Source organism: Arachis ipaensis, chromosome B01 (assembly GCF_000816755.2).
Source record: "Arachis ipaensis cultivar K30076 chromosome B01, Araip1.1, whole genome shotgun sequence".
Classification (NCBI taxonomy): Eukaryota; Viridiplantae; Streptophyta; class Magnoliopsida; order Fabales; family Fabaceae; genus Arachis; species Arachis ipaensis.
The window spans coordinates 34392224-34406965 of NC_029785.2; the positions used below are offsets into that span (position 1 = coordinate 34392224).

The 14742-nt window shown below is 37.2% G+C and overlaps 2 protein-coding genes and 1 long non-coding RNA gene across 3 annotated transcripts; 1 reads left to right on the plus strand and 2 right to left on the minus strand.

The window, feature by feature from the left end:
* On the plus strand, positions 959-1660 carry LOC107617627. Its single transcript, XR_001614997.2, has 4 exons — positions 959-1045; positions 1201-1257; positions 1360-1393; positions 1620-1660. It is a non-coding gene; the product is annotated as an uncharacterized LOC107617627 (long non-coding RNA).
* LOC107605314 (DNA-binding protein HEXBP-like) lies at positions 8145-8507 on the minus strand. Its single transcript, XM_016307162.1, has one exon. It carries the CDS (start codon positions 8505-8507, stop codon positions 8145-8147), a length of 363 nt encoding a protein of 120 aa, XP_016162648.1.
* On the minus strand, positions 8652-9086 carry LOC107605323. Its single transcript, XM_016307175.1, has one exon. The coding sequence runs from the start codon at positions 9084-9086 to the stop codon at positions 8652-8654; it is 435 nt and encodes a 144-aa protein (XP_016162661.1).

Sequence of the window (14742 nt, forward strand, 5' to 3'; positions counted from 1 at the left end):
CTTTTACAACCATGTTAAAATTGATGCTTGATTGGTGAGTAAAAGGCATCTTTTAAAAATTGGAAGCAGCCTAATTGCGTTTTATGATCGATCCTTTTTCTTTTTAATGTAATTTTCCTGCTTTATTATCATGCTATGACAGATGAAGTTCCACAAGATAACCCCCTTCAAGTATCTAAGATTTATACCATCTTCGGTGTGGTTGGCATGTTGAGGCTTCTGGCTAGTTCCTAAGATATTGGTTGTATTCATTCTAAAACTTGAGACAAGTACTTGTATTAATATCTACAAAGAAGGAAGTAGCATTTTCTATTGATTACTTGCTTCATCCATGCACCCTGTAAACCTATAGAGAAAATGCATTTTCCCTCTCTATTCTATTTTTCCAATTTAATCTTGTATATGCTAATTTTAGTGTCTTGTTTATGATAGACTTGCATCAGAATTGACACTTGACATTTTTCAAATTTCAAACAAAGAGATGTTTTAGTGATAAAAGGTGACTGATTACTTCTAAGTTAGAAAGATGGCAAGAATTTTTATTCCTTAATTGAAAATTGAGTGCATTTTCTAATTGGAAATAAAAAAAAAGTGTAAAACAAATGTAATAATTAACAGGAGTTGCTTGACTTTTCTTCTGCCAAATTAGTTTCAGCATGCAAGTCTATCTAGTTTTACAACTAGGATTTTAGAATAGGTGCTTGACTACATAAGCAAGCAACATCTGCTAGCTAAGCTCTAGGATAAGTAAAAGATACACGCCCTTTTCTAGTAAAGAGCCACTGGCAAGTTAGGTTACAACAGTACTTGAAGACTGACTCATTTTGATGTCATATGTGAAATTCTTATTTGTTATATTAATATTCTGAGTCACATATTTTAGAAAACTTAAAGTGATTAATTGAAACAACCTATTTTTTAACTTTTATTGAGTGTCAAAATTAAATATGAAATTGCTTTTACTGATATCATATCAATGTTTTACAGTACACAATGTTTAAATGCCCTAGGTGATGAGTTTAAATTGCTTCCTCTTTGGAGATAGGTAATTTATTTCATTCTAGCCAACTACTCTGCTAATTAGGAGCACTGAGTGATTTTCTATGTCTAGGCAAAGATTTCCTGCTTAAAGTGACTCTTTCTACTGTCTTTTTGTTTTATCCTGCTAAAATGCTTACGTTACCAAATTCTTGACTACAGGCAGAACCTCGCTTTCTTTGGAACAATTATATGTTGGAAGTGCTCATTGATAATAAGGTGGATCTGTGGAAAAAATTTCCGTTCAATTTCTTCCATGTTTATTCTGTACTGATTATTGTTATATTACTAACTAATAAGTGTATGGTCCTGTTCTTGCAGTTAGACCCATACTTACTCCCAGTAGTCCAAGGTTGTATCCTTATTTGATTTTTCCCATATTGTATCATTATTTTGTTTATTGTTATTGTTATCTAACAAAAATATATTTTTGTTTGTTCATTTAACTATTTCAACTGTTTGTATGTCACTCAACCATCTTTCATTGTTTTGACAACAATATTTTGTTTGTTCATTTAACTATTTCAACTGTTTGTATTTCACTCAACCATCTTTCAGGGTTGACCTTAATAAGTAATTAGGTTTTCATTACTTTCAAGCAGCCATTGGAAAAGAGATTATTGATGTCACTTTAATTGCTAGGAGATGCATAAGAAGAAATGGTATTTTGAGGCTTGAGAATATAGTTTCTTTTATCCAAATTCGCCAAAAATAGTTCTATTCATTTCTAACTTGACTATGCATGTGTATCATAAATATAGCAAGTAGATGTGATCTTTCTTGCTTACTGAATCAGTCTCTATTAGGATATCAAATTAATGGAGTGGTTAATTAGGTGGTGATAATGAAAGCAATGATGGAAGATTGCTAGAATTTTTTAACTGCTTTATGTATTAGGATTTAGGATATGCTGATGATTGAAGTTGTACTGAATATTTAATACTTGGCAGTATAAGAAGGAAAATAATTGATGAGATTACTAATGGTTTAGGCTAGGGTACTTGAGTATGAAGACAATATCCATGGTAATGACAAATGCTTGTGAAACCACATAGATAGATGTGGTGGAAAAATGCCCTACTATAAGAAGTATATTAACTTGAGGTATTACAAAATTTAACCCAGTCTCGAACTGTTAGGAGTAGTATAGAGTTGATAAATATTAAATGCAATTATTGAGTAGGAGAAACAAAAAGGATTCATTCTAGGTTTAACTGGCTGCAGTATCTATAAATATGTATGGTGTAAGCAGAATTTATTGTGAGATGACTTAGGTTACATCATGTGCAATTAATTTCGTTCGTTTTAATCCCAGAATATTGATTTTATGTGAGACTTAAAAGTCTACAATTTGAGTAGTTTTTATGAGAAAATATGGTTGTCATTTCTGGCTGCTTGAAGAAGGCATAATCCATCATCTTTTATTGGTTGATTTGCTAATGTTCCACGTGCAATTTCCTTTTCTAAAAAGAACTCGATTATGGAGAAGAGGAGCTGATGCTGATGGGTATGCCGTGAATTTTGTGGAAACAGAGCAAATTATGCAGCTCAATGGGTATACTGCATCAGTTGTTCAGGTATATCTTTCTATGATCATGAAACTTTTCTATGGTGTGCTTGCCCGGTGAGATAGGATAGTTCTAACAATTAGTAGTGGTCTTATTGCTGGGATAGTTGTTGTTTTCACAATGTTGAACATTAGTATTTGTGGTTTAAGGTTTTCAGCTAGTAAATGGAAGCTTAATTAATAAACATCGGATAGTTAATTAAAATAGTTCCTTAATCAGTTGACAATAAAAATTTAACTTTTTTACATCAAAGATAGTTCAGAAATTATTCGTTGCCTGTCTAAATCATTATTTACAACTTGTGGTCCTTTAAAATTAGTGGTGCCGAACCTTAGAGAAGCCAGCTTCTTGTCCTTCTGGAAAAAAAAAACTACTAGAAAAATTATTAATCATGCACTTATTCCCTTTCAATTGTATAATAATATCTTTAGGCTTTTCTTGGTGATCATACTGTAGTGAGTGTAATTAGAAGAAATAAGATTGGAAAGACTATTTAAAATGGGGAGTAAAATACGTATGCTGAGTAGTAATTGGTTTGGCAAGTAAAAAATTGTAATTAACTAGTAAAAACTGAAATGTAGAACGTGTCCACTGTTTTTACCTTACAATCAACAAGTATCCCCATAAAAGGGAAGTGCAATGATGATGGCAAGGTAAAATCAGTGTCACAGAAAAACAAACCTCTTTTTTCATTGCCAGTCATAGTTGGAGCAGTTTTCTTCAAATAATGACACAAGCCAATTTTGGTTGTGACTCTGCTTTACTGTCTCTAGAATTTCTCTAAGGGGAGTCTATGCTTTGGCTTTGTGCTCTCTCTATATCTGTAATGTGTATCATCCTATATTATTTTAATTTCTTACATTTTATTAGAAACCGTGGAAATATCTTATAATATCCTAATTGCATCATCAAATCAAAATAAATCCTACATGATCTTTTTGAATTGGTTTTCATATTATTTTGTAACAATTATATTTATTACCTTATATAAATAGACATCAATACTGGCATCCAATTAAGGCATTCCATCTATCTTTTTTTTCCTATCTCCAATCTCCACTTCTTTGCTCTACTATTCCTTATTCACTTTGACTCAATGTATAGTGTTTAGGTTTAGAAAATTACCAAAATGGAAGACATTACGATACGCTGCTAGACCTATGTATCACCACATGCAATTTTAGTATATCTAAATGCATGTTTTTAAATCTATTGCCATGCAGAATCTGAAAATGAAGAAACTGAGAGATGAAAAGAAATGTGCATTGGCTACACAATATGCGGCAGAAGCAACTCTTAGAAGGGTACATGCAAATCAAAAGGATGATGATTCTCTCCCAATTGACAGCATCATTGCTCCATTTGAAGCTGAGATTAAAATATACAAGAATGAGGTACAAATAATGCAACTCCCAGCAAGGATGCATTTGTCAAATAATTAATTTAATGTATGAACTTTACTTACTGATAATAATAATAATAAAAATAGTAACAATGTAACATGCTTTTGGCTTCATAGATTACAACACTACAGGAAGATAAAAAAGCTTTGGAACGACTCACAAAGTCGAAAGAGTACTGCTAGAAGCAGAGAGGATTTTACGAAGTGCACTAGAGAGGGCTCTAATTGTTGAGGAAGTTCAAAATCAGAACATGGATTTGAAGAGACAGATTGAGATTTGTCAGGCAAGAATCTCTATCCTTTCTCACATTTTTTCTTTCTGTTGTGAACTAAAATTCAGCTAACTAACAGCTGCTATAAACAGGAGGAAAACAAAATCCGAGAGAAAACACACTGCCAAAAGATTTTGGAAGTTGAAAAGCTTAGCCAAACCATTCAAGAGGAAACCATCTTAGCAAGCGGAGCCACTACTAATGCCATTCGTGATTACCAACGGCGGATTTCTGAGCTGCTAGTAGGCATATCTTGAACTCATTTTCTCATATAATATCTGACTGGTTAGTATGTGTGGTAACTTGGAGTTGCACCATCATGCTAGAGGAGAAGAAAACATTGGAGAGGGAGCTAGCAAGGGCAAAAATGGACTTCGTATAGTTTTAGTATAGTTCGGATGAGGACTATGATGATGATGAGAATGAAGATAACACTGAAGACTATAGCTGATAGTTTTAATATGGTTGAACAATATACTAAAAATTATAGTTGATGATCAATAGTCAATACACTTTGTTTATGTTTTGAATTATATTGACTTGCTTGATTATAGTACTTTTCTTTATGTTTGATAATACGATGAATTTTTTATTTTTTGAAATATTATAAATATTCAAATACAAATTAGATAAAAATTTGTATTAAATATATATTTATTTTGAATTGAAAGAAGTTTATTTTCAAATAAAAAAATCTAAAAAATTATTTTACTCTATTCAATCTCAGAGGCCACTCCTCTTAACGTTTCCACTCATACTCCTCACAACCAACATCAAGTCATAAATTCCATTCCGAACTCTTAGTTCATCAATTTCTCAAATTCATTATCAGCAATCGCCATATTCACCACTCTTCCTTCTATCTCAACCAACTCCTCCTCACTACACCAGAAACCTAAACCACCGTTTGCTAATTTTTCAAAGTAAAACCCAAATAAATTCTCTTAAGACCTTTCCCATGATCCAACGCCCAAAACAAGCCCAAGAGTCTTAAAATGGTGTTATAAAAGCTTACAACCTTGTCGGGAAGGTGAAACAGTTGAAAACAAAGTTAAAAATTATGAAACAAGACGTGTGCGTCTGCACAGGGGTGTGCGTGCACACACCCAGGAGGATTTTGAAAGTGTGCGTATGCGTACGCACAGGTACTAAAATATACAAGCCTGTTCACTCGCACATGCAGTGCGAGTGCTCCCAACAGATGATCCTTCCCGACTTGTGCGTGCGCATAGGGCTGTGCGTCTGCACAGGTCGTAATCCTTCATTGATGTGCGCGCGCACAACCTATGCTAGCGCTGCCACCAGAGCCCTTTCCCCTGCCTGTGCGTACGCACAGGTCCGTGCGTCCGCACAAAATAGAAATTTCACAGGGTTGTGCGTGCGCACAAGGCTGTGCGTGCGCACATATCAGAAAATCCTGAAATTCTGCAACTTTGCAGAATTTCAGATTTTTAACACCAACTTTGAATGATCATAACTTTCTCTACAAAATTCCAATTTTCACAAACTTTATATCGATTTAAAGGATTTTCAAAGATCTTTAATTCTAAACAATTTACGATCAATTTTGAAAATCGAGGCAAAAGTTATGATCAAACCAAGTTTACCAAAAATCCATTTTTAACCAAAAGTTCACAAACTCCAATTCAACCAATTCTCAAATCAAAACCAAACCAAACCTGTCCAATCACCAAACCATTACCACATACAACATCTTACCATTCCATTACACTTCCATCAATTCCACACTTAATTCACCCAACATTTTCACCACAACTCAACCATGATCCAAAATTCACAATTCAAAGCCAAACCAATCATACCTCAAACAATACCACAACAACATCAAGGTCCATACCAAATCTTTCTCAACCACTTCAACCCTTCAAGCATATAAACCATTTAATACTCACCTCATCCAACTCTAAATTCAATCTATAATCACATCCAATTTCCTAAATACGACCATTCCAATCCTCAACAACCATAACAATCTCATCATTCAATATCTCAATTTATCAACTCTTAAACAATCATCTCCACTTACCAACAACATCAATATGCATTCATAATCATCAACCATATCACAAACCTCCATTGACAACAATAACTCTCACATTCATCATCAACCTTCTTAATAATTAAAATACCAATAATCATCATCAAATCATATAATCATTAATATTCTTTATTCTAAACCATAACAACATTTTACATTAACTCTTTACCTTAAATTTCCATAATCCTCATTATCCACTAACATAACTAATCACCATAAATACTCATCAATACCCATAATTCCCAATAATCACCATTAACCATACTAATCCAATATAACCAACAATTATATCAATTCACATATAATTATTTATGCACCAATATCATTCAATCCTATCTTAGGGTCAACTAGCCTAAGTATCCAGAAATATTACATATTACATAAAGGAAACCGAAACTATACCTTGGTCAATTCCTAAACACTCCAAACACCAAAATAAAACCACCAAACTTGATCAAAAACCTCAACCAACTCCAACAAACACCAAGGCTCAAACTAACAACACATATATCACCAAAATCAAAACCTAAGATACATAAAACAACTAAACACAAGGGTTTAGTAAAACCTTACCTTATCCAACGTGAGTAGGGGTAAAATCCATCAATTGCTCACTACTAAAGATCACCTAAACAAGCAAAACCACAAAATCCACTCAAAAACTAAACCCAAAAACGAACAGAATCTAGGGCACGAAACTGGAGTGTGAAGAGAAGAATCTTACCAGATTTCTTTAGAAAGAAAGGAAGAGCTCGTCGAGAGCTTCACGTGGCCGCAAACGGCTCGTCAATCGGAGGTCCGTAGCTCAAGTTATCGCGAGTTGAAGTGGGGAGTGAATAGTATTTTCTTCTTCCTCTTCTCCCCTCTCAATCTGATGTGTGTGTGTGTTTATGAGATGAGGGTTCATTAATGAACCCTTATATATGTTGGACTTGAGCCCAACTTGGGTCCGGTCTAACTTTGGACCAAACCTTTAACTCTAACGCCTGGTTTTCCATTTCTAATATTTTTTTAAGGTTTTCGACTGTTCTCACTTTTTCTCGCACAGAACCGAGCAGACTTAAATCGATTTGACCGGTTCAACTACCGGTTCGTGGTTTTTCACGGTTTTTTGCAGAAAACATATTTTCTGACTCGAAAATACTTACTGAGTCCAAAAATCATATTTAAATCCCCAAATTCTCATCCCAACTTTTCGGAAACTAATTTGGGCATTTAAATTATTTTATTCGTGAAAACTCCGGTTCTTACATCCTCCCCTCCTTAAAAAGATTTTCGCCCTCAAAAATCCGAACCACCAACCCAACGCGTCGACGTTCTCTCTCGTCTTCCGCTGCGTCACTCTGATTATCGTCACTAGGATTCCGAAAGTTTTCTTTAAATCAAATACCGATTTTATAACATTTTTCAAAACCTTTAAAACAAGTTCAGTCTAAATGAGTCCATTGTTAAAACCCTATCAACAGTCAAAACCTTCCATTTGTAAATCAATCACTTTGAAATACGATTTTTCTTAAATTCATTAAAATCCTTAAATCAGAACCTTTCAATTTGAATCCCTTTTTAATAAATCAAATTTGCAAACCAAAATCACGAGTTAACAAAATCTTAGGACTCACTTTCCCCTTTTAAATAATATCATTTGACCAAAAGTTCTAGTCCTAGTTTCAAAACCAAATTAATCAAATCAGAGTTCCAAACCAAGTTTAAAAATCAATTTAAGCTTTAAAACTTTTTCAACACGAACGACGATAATCTATACTATGAAGATAAGTTAAGATCTGGTCATCGGCTTCATAATTACCTCAACCCTGTTGTTGTGATCCATCCGCCCCACGTGTTCCTTGGTGTGGACAATCTCTAACCAAATGTCCCGGTGAGCCACACTTGTAACATAGTTTCTTACCCAACTGGCATGGTCTATTCGGATGGTAGTTCCCACACTCCTGACATTTCATATCAGAGGAGTAAGCTCTTGACCGCTTCCCTTCACCATATTTCTTGAAGTTTTGTCCCCTTGGTCCAAGGTAATCATCGCGTTCTCTACTAGTGTTTCCTCCATGAGTGTCCCTTGACGATGCTACCATCTTTGTGTGTTCTTCAACCACTCTTGCCTTGTTCACCAGATCGGAGAAAATGCGAATCTCCATAGGAGCCACAGAAGTCATGATGTCGTCCTTTAAACCCCTTTGATACGTGATACACTTCCAACTTTCATAGCTCTCCGGGGTACCCTGGCACACCCTAGAGAACCTACAGAGCTCCTCAAATCTGTTTGTGTAGTCTGCCACAGGCAAAGAACCTTGCTTCAGCTACATAAGTTCCATCTCCTTTGCCTCCCTTGCAAACTCAGGAAAGTACTTCTTGTAGAAGGCCGTTTGAAATACATCCCAAGGAACATCGGCATTCTGAAGCTGTAGCAAGCGGCACTCTGCTTGCCACCAATGTTGGGCCTCTTCCCGAAGCTGATAAGCAGCAAACTCCACGTATTGGTTGCTCGAAACATGCTGTGCTTGCAGTGCGCGCTCCATAGCTTGGAACCTGTTATCCGCTTCCGTGGGATTGGTCGATCCTCTGAAATTCGGTGGGTGAACTTTCAGAAATGTAGCTAGGGTCATCGGAGCACCACCCAAGTCATCACCATTTCCGTCTCCATTCCCCGCCGGTTGGCCTAACCTCTGCGCAGCTTGTAAAGTCGTAGCAGCATTCGCCTCCATGGTGTTCACAAGATTCGCCATTGCCGCCATGAACTCGGCATGGTTATCAGCCGGTTGCTCATTTCTACTCTCTCTTCGTGAACATGTACGACCTCGTCCATGAGTAGTGAAGAGAGAACTTTTGCGTGGTCTAGAAATTTGCAGATAAATCCTCGTTGCAGGTATAGCTTCTAAACCAACAAAAGTCCTTTCTTACAAACGTTTTGGTTGTCACAAGTAACAAACCCTTAAATAAATTGATAACCGAAGTATTTAAACCTCGGGTCGTCTTCTTAAGGAACTGCAGAAAAGTATGTTCTTATTATTGGTTATGAAGATTGTAAATTGGGGGTTTTGAAAGTAAGGAACAAGTAATTTGAATGACAAGTAAAATAAATAAATAATTATAAAACACACTTTTGGCAAGGTATGAGAAATTGGAAGTCCTATCCTAATTATCCTTATCAATGGTTATGAGAATTGAGTCTTAATTCCACTTAGTTAGCCTTTACTAAAGCAAGGGAATATCAAGTGGATTAATTAGTCTGATCTTCAGGTTCTAGTCAATTCCTAAGAAAGGACTGGAATTATTGAAGTTCAATTCAATTAGCAAAGATAACAATTATCGATCACGTTGAGTTTGATAACTCCCGAGTTACTGATTTCTTAACCAAGACCAAAAGGGGAAAGTGAATCTACTCGAATAAAAATATCTTCAGATTGGAAGTAACAGTAACATAAATAAAAGAGAGCAATCATAAACTGAAATACCTCAAATAACATTAATTAAAAGAATAATCTGTAACATAGAAAAGTTCATAAATTAAATTGAGAAAATAATTAATTAAAAGGAATGTTGAACCTGATAGAAAGGGGCAATCATGAAAGCGAGAAAAATCCTAAATCCTAATCCTAAGAGAGAGAGGAGAGAACCTCTCTCTAAAAAAAACTACTTCTAAATCATGAAAAGTGAATAATTGGAGACTCTCTTTTGAATGGATGCCTTCCCCCACTTTATAACCTCTGATCTGTGCTTTCTGGACTTGGATTTGGGCCAAAAAGGGCTTCAGAAATCGCTGGGGGCATTTTTTATAATTTCTGGTGCGTGGACTCTATCACGCGTCCGCGTGGGTCACTTGGTCGCATCATCTGGAGTTTTCCTTATCACGCGTTCGCTTCGGTCATGCGTCCGCGTCATCTGCGTTTTGCTCGTGGCGCGCGATCGCGTCAGTCACGCGTTCGTGTCGCTGCCAGTGTCTTCAAAAACTCTATTTTGTGCTTTCCTTCCATTTTTGTATGTTTCCTTTCCATCCTTTAAGTCATTCCTGCCTTGGAAGATCTGAAACTACTCAACACACAAATCACGGCATCGAATGGTAATAAAGGGTAATTAAAATAATTATTCTTAAAGCATAGGAAACATGTTTTTCACATGTATCACATAATAAGGAAGGAAAAGTAAAACCATGCAATTAACATGAATAAGTGAGTGAAGGATTGAATAAATCACTTAAATTGAGCACAAAATATATCATAAAATATGGGTTTATCAACCTCCCCACACTTAAACAATAGCATGCCCTCATGCTAAATCCAAGATAAAGAGTAATGTTAAAGTTAAAGTGGTGGAATCTTATGCAATGCAATCTACTCTAAATGCAACTACCTAAATGAATCATGCAATTCTAATTGTCATTCACTTGTATATAAAACTTACATATATTAACTTTAACTTTTGTCCCATGTGCATTGATTCCTTTTATTTTGCAATTGGGAAATTTTTGTATCCCCTTTATTTAAATAAAAACAATTTTTTTAATGCACATGGTAATTTAATTGTTTTGATTTCACATGAGCATGCTTCCCAAAACTTTTATTTTGAAATGTCTTTATTCTTTTTAACTTTCTACCTTTGTTTCTATAATCCATATTCCCATAAGGTTTCCCACACTTAAACAATACACAATTTCTATCTTAAGCTAACCAATGATTCAACTTGGGATTTTTATTTTGTTTTTCTGCTTAAGGCTAGTACTGTGATTTATAGAACAAGAGGGGATTAAAAGCTCAAGGGGGCTAATAAGGGTGATGTAAAAGGTAGGCTAATTTTGGGATAAGTGAGCTAGAATCAAACAATGGCCTCAATCACTTTCTTGGTATGTATCTATATTCTATAATTGGACATATAGATTAAAACAAAGTAAAGAACATCAGAATAAAAAGAAGGGCGAAACACACAGGAATAAAATATTATGGTTTGAATGTAACCATACAATTAAGCTCAAAACTCACAGGCTGTGTGTTCTCTAGCTCAAAAATCATATCTTAGTTATATATGTCATGCAAGTGAAAAATCAAGAGTTCCCATTATTCTCAAAGTAAACCTCAGGGTGGCTTTAAAGTTTTAGTGTTTCTCCTTGATGAAATGTTGTTAACTAACTAACATGTAATGCTATATATACAAGGTGTGGATTATTTTTATTATGTTAAAGTCTCTAGTTTACTTCCTTTTTATTTTCAATTTAAACCAAACTTATCATATGCTAAAAGGGTAAACTATACTAATTAATCCACATATTCTATAGCTAATAAGTTAGAATTGCAACTAAACTAACTGGGTAAAATATGAACTAAAGTGCAAAATGCAGAAAATAGAGTAAAAATACATGAAAAGAGCAATGTATAAGTACTGAGGAATAAATATCAAAATCAAAATACAGAAAAGTAATAAAATAAAAAGAGTCTGTAGTGGTTCACCAAGAAAAATACGCCAGAGATGGCGACCTCCCCACACTTAATATAAAGCATCGTCCTTGATGCTCACTCAAGCAGGGTGTGAAGGAGTGTCATCACTGGAATGATGTGTGGCTGGAGTCTCTGTGGTGGTGGCCTGAGGATCTGTCTGCTGCAGAGGAGGTGCTGACTGAATAGGAACCTCTGCGTCTGCAGCCTGAATCTGATGCGGGGCCTCCTGCTGTGGTGCAGCCTGCTCCGGGCCTGCCTGCTTAGCCTCTCTCTGTGGATGGGTCTCTGCCTCATGATCATCCGCCTCCTCCTCAGATGGCTCTGATGGTGTGTTAGGCTCGGAGGGGATGTCGCCGCCAGATCGTATCATCAACTTTAGGTGCTCATAGCGTCGCTTGCTGTGATGCTCAGATCTCTCATATCGGCGCCGGTTGTGGTGCTCCATCTGGTCAAGCTGCTGAAATAGGCGGTGCACGAGGTGATAAACTGGCTCTGAGGCAGGTGGAGGTGCAGTGGTGGTAGCTGGGATAGCAGTAGATGAAGAGGGGCCAGCGAAAGGTGTGGCTGTCTCATCAGGGGCAGTGAGGAATGGAGGTCTATAGCCCAAAGCCAGAAAGTTCCTGCTGTGGGGGATAATCTTCTTGCATTCTGCAGCAGGTGGCTTCTCATCAGCATTCTCCCAAGGCACGTTAGCCCGACGGCCGAGCTGGGTAATCAGATATGGAAATGGGAGAGTGCCTCTGATGTGGACCCTGGCCATGTAGTACCGGATGAATCGTGGCAGGTACAAGTCCTTACCCTCCATCACACACTAGAGGAGGGTGATCATAGCGGCAGGTAGCTCCGTCTCATGAGTACTCGGCATAATAAAGTTGCTCAGGATCTGGTGCCAGAGCCGAGCCTCATCATTTAAGTATATCCGCTTGATTCCCTTAGGCATGGTGGTGTTTTGACCCATGACCCATGGGACAGTCGGGTCAAGGGCAATCCTTGCCTTGACCGCATCCCAGTCAAACCTCATGAAGCGCATGTCCTCCTCAGCCTTTTGGTAACCATCAAGCTGATCAGATTTAGGCTGAAGTTGCAGAATATCCTCAATGGCCTCTTCAGTGACCAGTATCTGCTTTCCTCTTAGGTCACTGCATCTAGAGAAGTTTTGAAGTAATTGCAGTAAAACTCTCTTACCCAAGAAGCATTGACCTCTGTCAGGTTTCTTTCCAGGAAGAACCAGCCTCTTTGTTTGATTTGATTGGCGGTGTATTGTTGGAATTCTTCCGGAATTTTCAGAGTCCGCTCCAGGTACAGGTTCCTGGAGGTTGCAAACACCGGATACTTCAACTTGCAGTATCTGCTTGCAAACTTAGTGGGATCAGTGGCAGGGAGTAGCTGGTCAGCCTTCTCCTGCGGGGTAAAGTATTTCTCCCTCCAGGAGTCATCATGCATGATGTCCAGGATGGACATAGAGGATTCTCCTCTTTTCCGTTTGCCAGTTGTTGCCTTTCCTTTTCCCTTTCTTTGAGTGTCAGACATCCTGAAAAACAGAAATCTATGATATAATAAAAATAGAAAAACAAGTAGGCAAATAACAAAATAAGCACATAGTGGCAAAGGAGCAGTAGAATAATTAAATGAGTTGAAGAATTGTGCATTTTGGATTGGTTCGGGAATAAAAAGCTGAGATAAAAAATTTCAATCCAAAAAGTAATAGAATTCATGTTAATTAGGAAAAACCATAAACATGCCTTGAGTTAAAAAGTAAAAGTGAAGAGTGAGTCAAAAAGTAGAGGGAGTTGTTAGAAAGTTAAAAGTGGTTTTAAATTGAAAAAGAGGTTAGAAATAAAAAATCAGTGAGTTAGTAAAAAGAAAGTTAAGGTAAGCGGCATGATGATTGGTTTCTAAGTAACAAGAATTTCACAATTTGAAGCAACAGACAACTTATATTTAAGCAAGGAAATCAAGGTTTTGATGATTCATATAGATATACCAATAACGAAAATTTGAAATCAAATCATCAATAATGTGATTTATAAACCGGGGAAACAAAAGGAATAAGAATGCTGGCCCGTGCATTCATGAATTAGTTTGGTGAAAGCTAAAGAAAGTAAAATTGAAAATGCCAAAACCAAGACATGAATGAGAATCAAAACGATTTACAGAAAATTGGGCAGCATTCCGGCTAAAATTGGATGTTTCCGGAAAATAAACAGCAAGCAGAATAGTTCATATAAACGAAAATAAACTGCAAATAGATATAAATAATATGAACATGAAAGAGCAGTTGCAATAGTAGCATGAACAGTAAGAACATCATATGAACAATACTTAGATCATAGCAACAGAAGATTTGTGAAGATTATAAAACAAGTAGCAAGAACAGCGCAATTAAACAGGCCTAAATCCACTAACCACATCCTAGGCTACCTAACCACCTTGAATCCACTACAACATGCATTTCTAACTAGCCTAAATGTAAACAGAAACGGAAAAAAATGCAATTGACTACGAATTGAAATAAGAGTGGCGTTCGGCGGAACCTGGTAGGCGTATGAACTAAGCGAAGGGACTAAGAGATGGCTGGGGGGTGGTTGTGGTGGTGGCTGACGCGGCGGTGATGGCGGTTGGCACGGCGGTGAACGGCTATCCGGTGGCAGGGGTTGCTGTTTGGGGTAATGGGAGAGGTAGGTGTTAAGGGGAAAGGAAGGGAAGGGGTGAGGGTGTTGGTGGTGGGTGGAGCGGCGGTGATGGTGGCTTGGTGGCTGTGGCTGGGCGCGGCGGTGGCAGTGGTGGTGGAGAGAAGAAGAGAAGAGAAAGAGAAGAAAGAGAGGGAAGGAAGAAGGGGGGTGGTGGCGTCGCGGTCGTGGCTGGGTGGTCGACGGTGGTGCGGCCGGTGGAGGTGGTTGGGTTGGCGAGGGGCAGAGAGGGGGTTGCAGAGAAGAGGAAGAAGAAAGGGGTTGGGGGGGGT